At 35.5% G+C, this 16,240-nt stretch overlaps 1 protein-coding gene and 1 non-coding gene across 2 annotated transcripts; one reads left to right on the forward strand and one right to left on the reverse strand.

Annotated features, from left to right (window-relative positions):
* Window positions 1–10,261: 10,261 nt before the first annotated feature.
* LOC125369301 (cytochrome P450 71A12-like) lies at window positions 10,262–14,487 on the forward strand. The gene is made up of 2 exons (XM_048371319.1): window positions 10,262–10,620; window positions 13,980–14,487. Exons 1-2 carry the CDS (start codon window positions 10,262–10,264, stop codon window positions 14,485–14,487), a joined length of 867 nt encoding a protein of 288 aa, XP_048227276.1.
* Window positions 14,488–14,536: 49 nt separating this feature from the next.
* On the reverse strand, window positions 14,537–14,643 carry LOC112535667. Its single transcript, XR_003079753.1, has one exon. It is a non-coding gene; the product is annotated as a small nucleolar RNA R71 (small nucleolar RNA).
* Between the last annotated feature and the right edge of the window lie 1,597 nt (window positions 14,644–16,240).

The following is a 16,240-nucleotide window of genomic DNA, read 5'->3' on the forward strand; positions in this document are numbered from 1 at the left end:
CTCATAATTGCAATCTACGTAGATGACCTATTTGTGACCGGCAATACACTCAAGGTCATAAGAGAATTCAAGATTGGGATGTCAACAAAGTTTGAAATGTCGGATCTCGGGAAACTCACTTACTATCTCGGAATAGAAGTGATGCAAACCAAAGATGGGATCGAAATAAAATAAGAAGGTTATGCAAGAAAGATCTTGAGAGAAGCTGGCTTAGAAACATGCAATCCAACTCAAGTTCCCATGGAGTTCGGACTGAAGGTTTCAAAGGCACAAGATGAAGAAGAGATAGACTCTACGTGGTATCGAAGGAACGTAGGATGCTTAAGGTATCTCTTACACTCACGACCAGACTTGGCATTTTCCGTTGGAGTTGCTAGCAGATATATGCAAAATCCTCGTAAGTCACATGGTGATATACTTAAGCATATCCTACGGTACCTAAAGGAACAGCAGTTGCATTCGGGCTGAAGTTTGATCGTGGAGGATCAAAGAAAATCATTGGGTTTAGTGATAGTAGTCACAACATTGATCAAGATGATGGAAGAAGCACCACAGGTCATATATTCTATTTTGGATCTTCACCAATTACTTGGTGTTCTCAAAAATAGAACACAGTTGCTCTATCGTCTTGTGAAGCCGAGTTCATAGCAGCAACAGAGGGAGCAAGACAAGCCATTTGGCTTCAAGACTTATTAAGTGAGATCACAGGATGGAAGACCGAGAAAGTCATCATCAAGATTGATAACAAGTCTGCAATAGCACTCACTAAGAACCCCGTATTTCATGGTAAAAGTAAACACATTCATAAACGCTACCATTTCATACGGGAGTGCATCGAGAGAGAACTTGTAGATGTGGAGCATGTTCCAGGAGTTGAACAAAAGGCGGATATCTTAACTAAAGCTTTGGCACGAATAAAGTTTAGTGAGATGAGAAGCTTGATAGGAGTTCAAGACATTTCCAAGACCAAGTTGAAGCTTAAGAGGGAGAATGTTGGATAAGCTTCAATAACGTCGAGCTCAAGACATCCGTAACAAGTCGGTTAAAGGATACGATAGGCTAAATAAGGAACATAGCTATTTCTATTAAGAAAAGAAAAAAGTAGTTTTCCATTACGTATAGAAATAGGAGTTTGTTCAATGAGAATTTGCTATATAAGGAGATGCCGAGTTGTGGTATCCCTCAAGAAAAGCATTAGCTTTGTGTTTAGTTTTTAGAGAAGATTTTCTAAACATCAATAAAAAAGGTAGTTTTTATTCAAACGCTAAGTGCTTAAGAAACTATAGTGCCTTCCATATTTGTAATCTTTTTGTCTGCAAAAGTAAAACCATCTTTATTAGGAGACCTTTTCTTACTATTAAGAGGTTTAGACAATTGTCCTATAGTAAGTAAAGGGTTAAGGTCATTGGAAGTGGTTTTAAAGGATACTGGTCCAGCGCTCTATTTTGATGGACAAGGGCCATTCCTCGAGCTTCTCTTGCGTTCACCGCTTTTAGAGCAGTCTCCTAGGTTGTTACTGGCCTTGTACACCATATCTTGAGTTTGTTGTTTCATTGTGAGCTTGAAAGTTGAGAGTAGCGTACTGGCAAAGGACTGAACTAACTTTTCGCTGTTAGATTCTTGGCCTGCCTTTTCTTTCCTCTTACAAGCTGACACCTCATCAGATTCCTTCCTATTCTGACTAAGATAATTGCCAGTTTAGGATTCTTTATCATACTGGGACACATACTAGTGCCTTTATTTTGGCAATAGTAGGAGATGGAGGAGTACAATCAATGGATTTTGACATAAGGCCCTTATCCTTATTGGTGCCACTAATTACGAGGTCAATCCCGTAATTATTGCCAACTCCTTTCCTGGAGGAGATTTCAAGCTTCCCATTATGATCTATGCAAGGAAGTTTTCTTGAAGATTCTCCCTTAGAAAATTGCTTGACTTCCTTCTAGGTATTTATTTCCTTGCCTGAATCAATCTATCATTTTGGGGACAGGTTTGTTTACTGGAGGAGGACACTCTCGTCGTCGAAATTGACTTGTTAGCTAATTTCGGTGTTGTGCTAGAATTTCCGGCTTTGTTCCGGCCATTATTATTATTCTTCTGATTTCCTAGCCCTATTCTCAGGCTCCTGATCATTCCTTTGGCGTTCGTAAGTCCCTGATTTAGAAGGAGAAGGACCTGCCCTTATCCAATGTCATACAAGTTAACGACATGATCATCACTGTCAGGGTTACGAGAGGGACACTCACTTTGCGCAAGCCCAAACATACCACACGTGTAACATGGAGGCCACGTGGTAGAGGCTTCGTGATGTTAATTCTGATTCGGAGACGAAGCTATTTGCCTAAGCACACGCCTCAGGCCTCCATATCAACTTCCTCGACCACGCCAATCAACTTTTCAAGTTCCAATCCCATCTCTGTATTCATGCTTATTAGTGGAATATTATGGAACTAAACCCAAAAAGAGGAGCAATTGAATTGGACTTTCCTGAGATCTCCTAGTCCTTTGGGTTCTGGCTAGAAACAGTGAGATAGTTATGAAAATTCCAAGGTCTAGTCGATTTGAAGTAGAAGGTGAAAATGGGTAAAATGTCTTGCTGGTACTAAATTTTTGTTCCATGTTTTCATTTGGTATCAAACCTTTAATTTGTTTCTTTTTGGTACTCCTCCTATTATTTTTATTATTTTTGCCAGTATCAATAAGGATTCCGACAGTTAATTGATGATGTGGCTATCGGATTTACAAAAAATCATAGATCACTTGACACATGTTTTGCTGACTTTTTTATTTAATCCTAGTCAACAAATTACTTGTGTCCTACCCCTAAAAAAATAACCTTAAAATATTTAATACTTACGTTTACCTTTAGCTAAACAATTTGTCTCTATTGAACTCCATGACCTTAGGGAGCGTTCTAGTCCTTGTTATCTCATCGGCTAACATGGCTATTGAGATCATGAAAACCCATGACTTTGTCTTTGTGGACAGGCCTAGTTGATACGAACTCGAACCGGATACGTTCAAACACCAAGATAAGTAATGGTGAGAAAATCAAACTGATAAACGCTCTCCCTATTTAAGAGGAAGCACCCTTACCAATAAGTTCGAATTTGGCGCCCCAAAATCTAACTTGAAAGCTTGCAATTGATTATGGAACTAACAAACTTAGCAATAGAACTACTAAGCCCTTTAGTTATAAATAGATGAAGAATATTCAAACAACCCAAGAAATTAATAAAAAGTTAATTGATTGATCAAACATGTAGATGTGAAACTAAATCAAACAAGTTAATTTAATCTCAAGAAATTCAATAAGGAGCACCTTAAGGAATAAGAGTTAACAACTCAAATAAAACTTCATTCAGAAATATATATTGATCTTCTTGTTTTAGCCGAAATACATAGCTCTATTTATAGGGCTTTAAAGTGAATCTAAACCCTAAAAGGACTAAGAGATAAGGAATCAAAATCAAACCCTAAAAGACTCATAATATATGGCCAATCTTATCCCTATAAGGAAGGATAAGATAAAGAGTAATTTAACCCTCATTAAAATCCTAAATTCATGGGAGGAAGTTCTCTTTATCCAATACTTCCAAAAATAGAGGAAATTAACTAAAAACGGATCCATTACGAATGTTTTCTTGAAAAATTCGAAGCTCTTTTTGTAGGTAGCTTATATACTGTAAGGCGTGGTCACGCCTTATGGAAGTTGAGCTTCTGCCCCCTTTGCTCATTAATAGTAATTGATGTCACTATCTTCAAGGCATTATTATCATCATCAAAACCATCAAAAGCACCATCATTAGCCATCTTCAAAACATGCTCCAAGTAAGAATTTAAGGCTTGCTTGAACTTCTTACTCCTTGCTCGTGTCATTGGTCCTCCATAGGCTAGTGGATCTATGCTAGTTGACTTAGATGCATCCTTGGTTGCATCATTCCCCCCCATTCGAAAGGATTCGACCTCAAATCAACGCCTTCATCAAAATCAAAAGGAGACAAATCAGCAACATTAAAAGTAGCATTAACATTATACTCACCAGGTAAGTCAACTTTGTATGTATTATTGTTGATGCGCTCTATCACTTCAAATGGACCATCACCACATGGCATCAACTTTGATTTCCTTTGGTTGGGAAACCTTTCCTTCCTGAAGTGCACCCAAATCCAATCACCAACTTTAAATACCATCTTTTTGCGGCCCTTATTGTGTTGTTTGGTGATTTTTCCATTGCATCTTTCCAAGTTTGCACGCACTTGTTCATGCAACTTCAGCACAAATTCAGCCTTCTTTACGCCATCTAAATTCACTTGTTCACTCAAAGATAAAGCAATTAAATCTAAAGGACTCAAAGGAATAAAGCCATAAATAATCTCAAATGGGCAAAATTGAGTAGAAGAATGCATACTACGATTATATGCAAATTCAACATGCGGCAAACAATCTTCCCATGTTCTCAAGTTTCATTTAACCATGGTCCTAAGTAATTGTAACAAAGTTCTATTCACTACCTCAGTTTGACCATCGGTTTAAGGATGACATGTAGTAGAAAAAAGCAATTTAGTTCCCAATTTACCCCATAAGGTCTTCTAAAAATAGCTCAAAAACTTGGTGTCCCTATCACTAATAATAGTTCTAGGCATACCATGTAAACGTACAATTTCTCTAAAGAATAATTCAGCAATATGTTGTGCATCATCGGTTTTCCTACATGCAATAAAGTGTGACATCTTTGAAAACCTATCTACCACAACAAAAATACTATCATGCCCATGCTTAGACCTAGGTAATCCAAGCACAAAATCCATAGATATGTCAATCCAAGGAGAATTAGGTATGGGCAAAGGCATGTACAACTCATTAGGTTGTGATTTAGACTTAGCTTGCTTGCATATAATACAGTTAGCACATAATCTATTCACATCAGATTTCATCTTAGGCCAATAGAAATGATCATGCAAAACATCTAAAGTCTTTTGAACACCAAAGTGTCCCATCAAACCACCTTCATGTGACTCTCTTACAAGCAATTCACGCATAGAACACATAGGAATGCATAGACGTTTTTCTTTGAACAAAAATCCATCATGTCTATAAAATTTATCAATAGCACCATGTTCACAAGCATGAAAAATAGAACCAAAATTGTGGTCATCAATATACAAGTCTTTGATGTACTCAAAACCAAGCAATTTTGTTTCTAAAGAAGCAAGTAAAGCATACCTTCTAGATAGTTCATCTGCAACTATATTTCCTTTACCTTGCTTGTACTTAATGACATAGGGAAACGCTTCAATGAATTCACTCCATTTAGCATGGAATTTATTCAACTTGTTTTGTCCCTTCAAGTGCTTCAATGCTTCATGAACCGTGTGAATCACAAACTCCTTAGGTAGCAAATAATGTTGCCAAACATTGAGTGCACGCACAAGGGCGTACAATTCCTTGTCATAAGTTCGATACTTCAAGCTAGCTCCATTCAACTTTTCACTAAAATAGGCTATTAGCTTCCCATCTTGCATTAAAACAGCTCCAATACCTACACCAAAAGCATCACAATCAATTTCAAAAGTTTTGGAAAAATTCGGAAGTGAAAGAATGGGAGATGAAGTAAGTTTGTCCTTTAGCATATTAAATGCTTCTTCTTGTTGTTCTCCCCAATGAAACTTCACGTTCTTCTTCTTTACAAGCTCATTGAGTGGTGCGGCAAGGGTACTGAAGTGCTTGACAAACCTCCTATAGAAGCTTGTAAGCCCATGAAATCTCCTCATATCACTAACATTCTTTGGTGTTGGCCACTCCTTAATTGCTTTCACCTTATCTTCATCAACCTGAATTCCATTTTCACTAACAACAAGACCAAGAAACACAAGTTTGTTTGTGCAAAAATTACACTTAGCAAGGTTAGCATATAAAGAATTCTCACGCAAAACCATTAACACCATCCGAACATGTTCAACATGCTCACTAAAGCTCTTACTATAAATCAGAATATCATCAAAGTATAGTACCACAAATTTATCAATATACGCACGCAAAACATGGTTCATTAGTCTCATAAAAGTACTTGGTGTGTTAGTTAAGCCAAAAGGCATGACCAACCACTCATACAAACCAAATTTAGTTTTGAATGGTGTTTTTCACTCATCACCTATATTCATTCTAATTTGGTGATAGCCACTTCTGAAATCAATTTTAGTAAAGATAACACTTCCATGCAATTCATCTAACATATCATCTAACCTAGGAATAGGATGACGATACTTAATGATAATCTTATTAATTGCACGACAATCAACACACATACGCCAAGACCCATCTTTCTTAAGGACTAACAAAACAGGAACAGCACATGGGCTAAGACTTTCCCTAATATAACCTTTACTTAGTAGTTCCTCAACTTGGCGTTGCAGCTCTTTGGTCTCCTCAGGATTGACTCTAGAGGATGGTCTATTTGGAATGGATGACCCCGGCACAAAGTCAATTTGGTGTTCTATCCCCGTTAATGGTGGCAACCCACTAGGTAACTCCTCGGGAAACACATCGTCATACTCCTGCAAAACACTTACAAACACACTAGGAAGAAAAGAGTGAAGATTATTAGTGTTAAATAAAGTTTCCTTGTACATAAGTACAAGTACTTGCCTATTTTCACTCAAAGCCTTTCTCATGTCTCGCTCTCTAACTAAGAAACTCACTTTTTTCTCACTTGCCTCCCCTTTTTCTTACGCCTTACTCGTTCTTTTGCTCATGTTCTTGCGCAAACCCTTGCTAAACTCTCCTTTTACCACTCTTTGCTCTCGCCCTTCATTATTTTCCACACAACTCTCCTTTTGCTTGTGCACCTTTTCTTTTTCATGTGCACTCTCACACTTTTGTTTTTCTTTCTCATATGCTCCCATTCGGTCCTTTACAACGCTTTGTAATTCACAAACTTCTTTAGAACTCAATGGTGCCAAAACATACGGTTTTCCATCCATTACAAGAGAATATGCATTGGTTTGACCATTATGAATTACAGATCTATCATATAACCATGGTCTACCTAGCAACATATGACATGCTTGCATGGGAATAACATCACATAATACCTCATCATGATACTTCTTTACACTAAATGCAATCTGTACTTGCTTAGTAACTCTAATTCCACTTTGATCATTAAGCCATTGCAAAGTGTATGGCTTAGGGTACTTAATAATTGAAAGTCTAAGTTTATCAACCATCATAGCACTTACTACATTAGTACAACTACCCCCATCAATGATTAAACTACAATTAGCATCATGGTTTTGTACTTTACATGTAGTATGGAATATGTTTTCCCTTTGAGCATCATCATCAATATGTTGTAAATTAAGAGCTCTAAAGGTTACAAGTACATTACTAACCTCACCCAATTGCACATCATCACAATCTTCCAACTCAGGCATGTCTAGGTAATCCTCCTCACCAGGTTCGAATTCTTCATCACTCTCAAAGACCACTTCACCACCTCTAGTTGTCATGATTCGCTTGTTTGGACATTGAGAAGATATATGCCCATACCCCAAACACTTGAAGCATTGCACTTTCTTTGATTTGAGGTCACTTTGCGTCATTGGCTTAGTGTTAACATCAAATTTAGGGGCTGCCTTAATGTTCTTTGATGCCTCACGACCCTTGTTAGGGGGCTGGTTGCTCCCTTTCCATGTGTTACTCCATTTTGAGCTAGGGGCAGCACTTCTGCTCTTGGTTTTTAATTGCTTTTCCACCTTTACGGTCATGTGCAACATGTCCTCCATCTCTACATAATGCTGCAATTCAATTATGTTAGCAATATCATGATTCAAACCATGCAGAAATCTTGCCATTGTGGCTTCCCTATCCTCATCTATATTGGCTCTAATCATAGCTATCTCCATAGATTGCCAGTACTCCTCAACACTCTTACTACCTTGTAGTAAATTTTGTAACTTGTTGTACAAATCCCTTTGGTAGTGCGATGGCACAAACCTTTTACGTATAATGCGTTTAACCTCATCCCATGAACCAACTTCGTGTTCTCCATAACGCCTACGACCACTCACAAATTGATCCCACCAAATGGCAGCATAATCACAAAATTCAACAACAGCAAGTTTAAGCTTTTTAGACTCACTATACTTATGACATTCAAAAACCCTTTCAACCTTCTTTTCCCACTCCAAATAAACTTCAGGGTCACTCTTATCATGAAAAGATGGTATTTTCATCTTAATGCTACCCAAATTAGTGTCAATTTTGGGTTGGAGATTATGTCTAGACTCTTTAGACTCACTTTCTTGGTCATTATCAGAACCATCCCCTTTAGACATTTTAGGCATATCATTCAATAACCTAGTTAATTTTTCATCTTATTTTTGAAATTGTTTTTGCATATGTTCTACTACATCTCTCAATGTATAAGCTAAATTTTCCAAAGTCAATGGTTGTTCAGATGACATGGTTAAACCAAAAGACTAGAAAAGAAAACCAAAAAAAAAGACGTGGTCAAGTGTTATACTCTGGAGGCTTCTTATAGTTAAAGGCAAAACAAGAAAAAGATCACTCCCTCACGTGTTTCACTCACAAAGAATTGAATTCCTTATAGAAATTAAATTAAATTGTTCTAGTAATCACAAGAACAAGTTTTTCACAACCTCTTAACGTTTATTAATTCTGAAGTTCAATAGAACACTCGTGAATCAATAAAATGAATTATAAGCGTGTGAACAAAACAAGCTTACAACTAATCGAACAAGACTCAATTAACCCAAAAGAAAAGCTTTTTAAGAAAAAACAAACAAAATTACCCAAATCAGAATTTTAAGAATGAAGAACAGCTCCAATCAATTAAAAAGAATTATGGAATGAATCAATCAAGAATTAATTCTTCAAGCACTACCCAACACAAATGGTTAGGGTCAGTTTTCCGTTCCTTTCTTTTTTTTTTCTTTGAAATCTGCCTTGGTGTGCGGGCAGCAATGAAAATAGTATACTTTTTAATTAATCAAGAATTAATTCTTCAAGCACTACCCAACACAAATGGTTAGGGTTAGTTTTCCGTTCCTTTTTTTTTTTTGAAATCTGCCTTGGTGTGCGGGCAGCAATGAAAATAGTATACTTTTTTTTTCTTATAATGATGCGAACAGAAATTGAGATGAAATAAAAGACAGACTCTTAATTGAAAAGAAAGTAAACCAACTTACAAGTTTGGCTCTGATACCAAATGATACGAACTCAAACCGGATATGTTTAAACACCAAGATAAGTAATGGTGAGAAAATCAAACTGATAAACGCTCTTCCTATTTAAGAGGAAGCACCCTTACCAATAAGTTTGAATTTGTCGGCCCAAAATCTAACTTGAAAGTTTGCAATTGATTATGGAACTAACAAACTTAGCAATAGAACTACTAAGCCTTTTAGTTATAAATAGATGAAGAATGTTCAAACAACCCAAGAAACTAATAAAAAGTTAATTGATTGATCAAACATGTAGATGTGAAACTAAATCAAACAAGTTAATTTAATCTCAAGAAATTCAATAAGGAGCACCTTAACGAATAAGAGTTAACAACTCAAATAAAACTTCATTTAGAAATATATATTGATCTTCTTGTTTTAGCCGAAATACATAGCTCTATTTATAGGGCTTTGAAGTGATTCTAAACCCTAAAAGGACTAAGAGATAAGGAATCAAAATCAAACCCTAAAAGACTCCTAATATATGGCCAATCTTATCCCTATAAGGAAGGATAAGATAAAGAGTAATCTAACCCTCATTAAAATCCTAAATTCATAGGAGGAAGTTCTCTTTATCCAATACTTCCAAAAATAGAGGAAATTAACTAAAAACGGATCCATTACGAATGTTTTCTTGAAAAATTTGAAGCTCTTTTTGTAGGTAGCTTATATACTGTAAGGCGTGGTCACGCCTTATGGAAGTTGAGCTTCTGCCCCCTTTCTGTGCAGCTCACAGGTTATAAGGCGTGGTCACACCTTATGGAAGTTGAGCTTCTGCCCCCTTTGCTCATTAATAGCAATTGATGTCAATATCTTCAAGGCATTGTTATCATCATCAAACCATCAAAAGCACCATCATTAGCCATCTTCAAAACATTCTCCAAGTAAGAATTTAAGGCTTGCTTGAACTTCTTACTCCTTGCTCGTGTCATTGGTCCTCCATAGGCTAGTGGATCCATGCTAGTTGACTTAGATACATCCTTGGTTGCATCACTAGTACTAGAATTGGTAGGATGCTTCTCTATGACAGCAAAGATGTGGCCACAACTCCTTATGGTGAATACTGGAGGCAAACGGAAAGCGTCTGCGTTCTGCATCTACTAAGTAACATAAGGGTACAATCTTACACGAAAATTAGGAAAGAAGAGACTCCTCTAATAATTGAGACCGTTAAAAGTTACTGCACTTCTTCTACACCATTGAATATAAGTGATGTGATTATAAAGGTTACCAATCATGTAGTGAGTAGAATAGCTCTAGGCAGGAAGTATAGCCCCATAGAAGGAGGTAGAACGTTTAAGGAGCTATTAGGGGAATTTTTAAGTCTTTTGGGAGGTTTTGATGTGGGGACTATATTCCATGGCTTGAATGGGTGAATCGTGTTAATGGGTTGTATGGTAAAGTGGAGAAAGTGGCTAAAGAGCTTGATAATTTCTTAGAAGAAGTAGTTAAAGAACATATTGCTAGCGGCAGCCATAATTAAGACAATAACAGTAAGAATTTTGTGGACGTTTTGCTTTGGATTCAGAAAGAGAATTTGGCTGGTTTTCACATTAACTGAATTTGGCTGGTTCAATGAAGATAAATTGTTTAGCTAAAGGTAAAGGTAAGTATTAAATACTTTAGGGTTATTTATTTGGGGGTGGGGCACAAGTGATTTGCTAACTAGGATTAAATAAAGGAGACAACAAAACATGTGTCAAGTGGTCTCTGGTTTTTTATAAATCCGGCAGCCACATCATTAATTAACTACCGAAATCCTCATTGGTACTGGCGGAAGTAGCAGAAATAATAAGAGGGGTACCAAAAAGAAACAAATTGAAAGTTTGGTACAAAATAAAAATAAAGGGCAAAGGTTTGGTACCAACGGAGCATTTAGCCATACTGCTTTTGCCTTAAACCATTCCCTGTTTTCCATAAAGACTGGATTATTGTAAGGAAGGCTTCTCTATTGACCAATTTCACATATAAAACCTTCCCAACTAATGCAAGTTGAACCTTGATTTCCTCGACCTTACCCACCACTCCATCTAACCTGATGGTGGGTATGCCAATATTGGTATTAGTTAGGGAACCACTGAGTTTGTCTATATCAAAAGGCTCCAATGGAGTGAAGCCAACAAAACCTACTTCTACAAGCCTCGCCTAGAGAGAAAAACAGGCCAAGGCTAGAGAAAACTTATGTGCCCTTTTCTCGTTGGTAGAATTTGTCAATACTAAATAATATAAGATGTACTATTATTCATGGTTATATATACAAGCAAATTGATAACTTTTATTCCACTTATTTATCCTAATAACCACAATCTATACTACTGCTATATATGAATAGTTTACTTTTAGTTGTTTGTGTTTATAGAAAAAATTTGAAAACTTAGACAAAGCTTGAGCAAAATAAAAGTACCCAACATTCTAGTACTAAATCTTTACTTTGATGAGCAAACAGATGGAGGTATATAATTTTGATGTAAATTAAGTTTCCATATATATTTTTTTTAATTTCTTTTTCTAAATTTTTTTAAATATAAATTAATAATGTGAATTATTGTTGTAGTGTAAAGAAAGTGGAAAATAGCTTATAGAGCACTTCTTACTAAAGATGACAAACAAGTGGATCGTCAAGTTTTGAATTATTTTAGACTTGGTTATTTTGGGTATGGGTCTTCTTAGATTTGGGTAATTTCGGGTTCAATTGATTTCGTATTCTACTAGTTTCAGATTCGGGTCGGTCAGATTTAGGTTGACCGGGTTCGAGTCTTTCTGGCCATGGTTTTTTTAGATCTGGATCCTTACGGGTTCAGTTCGAGTTGGATTCAGATAAAATCTAGTTTGAGTTACCTCGAATTTTGGATCAAATTTTAGATTAACTTATCAAGTTTGGATTAATTTCAAATTAATTTATCTGATTTTATCTTTTGATCTCAGAGATTTTATCTAATAAAATTCTATATATTTAATGTCTTTAAAATTTTTTAGTTGAAGATTCGAAGTTTAAAATTTTCTACATGGTCACCTCTTTATTGAACTATTATTTTTATTTACCTTATATTTTTCTTTAAGAATTAAAAAAATAAGAAAATTCAAGTTTTATTAATTTTAAGAATAATTAACTTAATTATTTAGTTTACTTACGAAAGTGATGTAAATTAAAAAATTTAAAATGTGCCAACATCGAAAATTTATTTAATTAATTTTATAATTATCAATTAAGTTTCTTGATTTTTATAAAAAAAAACTGGTAAATATTATTAATTTAATATCTTTTACTCAAAATATAATTTTATTTTTAGTCTCATGATCGATCCAAGCCAAGTTGTATATAGATATTTAAGGATATTTTAGAGTTTTAATAATATATTTCTATATATAATATGGTGAAAATATGTGTTTTTACCTCACTTTAGTTTTCTTATCTAAATTCAGGAAATAATCGCCAAAGAGGAGAATTTGAACTAAAAAACGCACCAATGTGCTTTAATTGGACTACGGCTATAAAAGGCTCAGGAATCAGACACGTGGGCTATCAATAGCTTGGGCCTAGCTTAATTCATTAAGGCCCAAGAAGGGAGATTTAAGTAATTATGATGTAATTAGCGGATAATTATCTTTTAAGTTGTTTACTTTGTTTAGGACAGTAAGTGATAACTATAGTAGTTATGTGTTGAGGAAAAAACTCTAACAAAGGGATCTCTATAAGAAGTAGAGGTTAATTAGAACAGAGAATTATTCGGCTACTAAGATTCTCTAGGGAGCAGGTTTCTACTATTCTCTGCAGAAATTTCTATAGTTCATCATCTTCTACATCCAAGCTAGCTTTAGTTGCATCATTCTTCGAAGAATCAAAGAAGCTTTTTGAAGACGTGAAGAGAGAGGACCAATCTTCTTCACTCCTTAAAGGGCCTTTGAACTATAAGAGAGTTTTAGTTTTCTAGTTTATGTATCTTAAGTCTTTATATTTAATTACAATGATCATTGGATTAAGTATGTTAGGCTAAGTTCCATAAGTGTTTAGTTTAGCTTTTTACTTATGTATGAATCTTATATATTTTGAGTTTAATGAATGATTTCTTTACTTTCACATGCATTAGTTTCATCTATTATTATTTGTTGACCATCATATTAATTTAGTAGTAATATTTGTTATGAAAATCATTAGGTTAAAAATATTAGAAACATCATCTTTACTTTAACCTAAGTTGCATCACTAGCTTGAGTGACTTAGGAAAAAATGCACATCACCATCTCATTTGTTAGATTTGGACTCAAGGGAATTAAGGGGTTTACTAAGTAAAAGCTAGACTAAATGTTATTTTATCACATAGTTCATATTAATCATTCTAGTTGCATATTTATTTTTTGGTTATTTAATTTCTTTTATTAAACTTAAGATCATTCTCAAAACATTAGCTTAGAGTGTTTATATTTATTTTCAGTATTTTGTGTGATAGTTGGTCTTTATAATATATGTTCTACAATTTCTTGTGAGATCTACCTCGTGGTGAGCTTGCCCGAACTATCATTCGGTTCATACACTTGTGAGTACTAATTTAGAACATCAAGTTTTTGGCGCCATTGCCGGAGAATTATGTCAATATTATATTGATTAATTGTCGAATATTATTTTTTGTGTTTTTTATGTGTTGCATGTTATTTATTTCTATTTTATTTTTAAATTCTATTTTTTAAATTTTTTTAAAATCTGAAATTTTTTCTTTAAATTTGTATGCATAGCAGAAAAACGAGATCAAGTGATTCATCAACTCAAAATTCCTACAACTTGAGATCAACTGTTAAAAAAGTAGAAGAAGTCCAAGAGGTAGAGAGTGTTTGTACCTCCAGAGGAATTGGATTTGAAGAAAAACTGGAACAAGAGTTTGAAGGAGAAGCTGAGATAATGGCTAATGACCAAAGAGAAGTTGCAGCTCAAAGGCAAATGGCCATGAAGGACTATGCTCATCCAATAATTGGTAACACTACTTCATGCATAGTTTTAGGCGATGCATCTAGGAATTATGAGCTAAAGAACATCCATTTTAATATGCTTCTGTCATTCTATGGTATGCCTAATGAGGATGCATTGACATTCATTAGAGAGTTTTATGCTATAGTTTATACATTCTCATTATCTGAACTCAATAAAGACCAATTAAATATGAGATGTTTTCCTTACTCATTAAAAGATAAAGCAAAGGCTTGCTTAATGACCTTGCCTCCTAATTCTTCAGAGGACTTGGCATGAAGCCTATTAGAAATTTATGAGTAAATTTTACTCACTTCAAAAGATCAAAGAATTAAGGGCTGAAATTTCCAAGTTTTATCAAAAGGATATTGAATCCTTTCATGAAGCATGGGACTGCTTCAAATTACTTTTACTACAATGCCCACACCATGGAAGGCTTCTAGGATGGCAGCACTCTAAAGTACGGGGATACATGAATGAATCAAATTGCACATTGAAATGGGGCAGGGAATAGTTCATAACATATATGTAAAGAGTTGGAACTAATCACATGAGGCGCCTTTTGGTTGTTTGGCTATGGAGTTGTAGGAACTCCAAAGTTAAACGTGCTTAGTTCAGAGAAATTTCAAGATAGGGGACCTCTTAGGAAGTTTTTGAACCCGCCAAAAGGATAAAACCGTACGACTAGTGGGGGTCAAAGCAGACAATATCTCATGTGATCTGGTTCCTAGTCGTTACGAATGGTATTAGAGCAGGACCCCTCTAGTAGATGTGTGGTTCAAGGACGAACCAAGCGGGAGCTGGTAGGCATGTGACAGCCTAGCCTAGAGAAATGGTCCGACGAGGATGGAAAGTGGACTTCGGGGCAAAAATAGGATGCTTGGATAAGGAGCGGCTTTTGGTAGGCTTCTAGGATGGCAGCACTCTAAAGTACGGGGATACATGAATGAATCAAATTGCACATTGAAATGGGGCAGGGAATAGTTCATAACATATATGTAAAGAGTTGGAACTAATCACATGAAGCGTCTTTTGGTTGTTTGGCTGTGGAGTTGGAGGAACTTTAAAGTTAAACGTGCTTGGTTCAGAGAAATTTCAGGATGGAGGACCTCCTGGAAAGTTCTCGAACCCGCTAAAGGGATAAAACAGTGAGGCTAGTGGGGGCCAAAGCGGACAATATATCATATGATCTAATTCCTGGTCGCTACTCCTATGCTAGAAAAAACTTGAATGAAGTTGTGTCTAATAATGAGATGGTTGTGCAAATAGCCGAATTAACTAAACAAGTTAAGATTCTTGCTTCAACTAAGAATGTATAAAGTAATGAGGCATATACGGTATATGTGGTGTTTATGGTCATGGTGCTAACATTTATTCGTCTTATGAGACTTATGCAGGAGATGATTATGAACAAGTTAATTTGATGGAATCTCATCAAACTAGGCAACCTAGGAATAATCCATACTCCAACACTTATAATCTAGGATGGAGGAATCATCTAAATTTCTCTTGGAGAAATAACGATTATAACCCACCACAAATACTGAGGAACCAAAACCAGCCCCAGTATCAAAATCAAGAGCCTCAATACCCAAGGAATCAAAACCCTTCATTCCCTAATTAAGGACAAGCCCCTAAAAAATCAAGTTTAGAGGAAACACTCTAATCTTTTATGATAGCTACCCATGATAGAATGGAGAGGAATGAGAAGAAAACTGATTCCATAGAATGAAGCGATTGAAAATTCAAATTGGGCAAATTGCTGAAGCTGTACAAGAAAATAAGAAAGAAAAATTGCTAAGTCAACCTGAGCAAGTTGAAACAATCACTATTCTTAACGATAGTGAGTTATTTGATAATAATGTTGAAAATTTAATTGAGAAAGATTCTTCTTATGCAGGTACATAAAAAGAAGATGGACTAATTGATGTAGAGATAATTAAATGAGGTTTAAAAAAACAAGGAAGAATAAAGCCCAATCTTAGGCAGAAAGAAAAAGACAACGAGGCAGTTTCAGGACTTGAGTTTCATA

Source organism: Ricinus communis, chromosome 2, assembly GCF_019578655.1.
Source record: "Ricinus communis isolate WT05 ecotype wild-type chromosome 2, ASM1957865v1, whole genome shotgun sequence".
Lineage (NCBI taxonomy): Eukaryota > Viridiplantae > Streptophyta > Magnoliopsida > Malpighiales > Euphorbiaceae > Ricinus > Ricinus communis.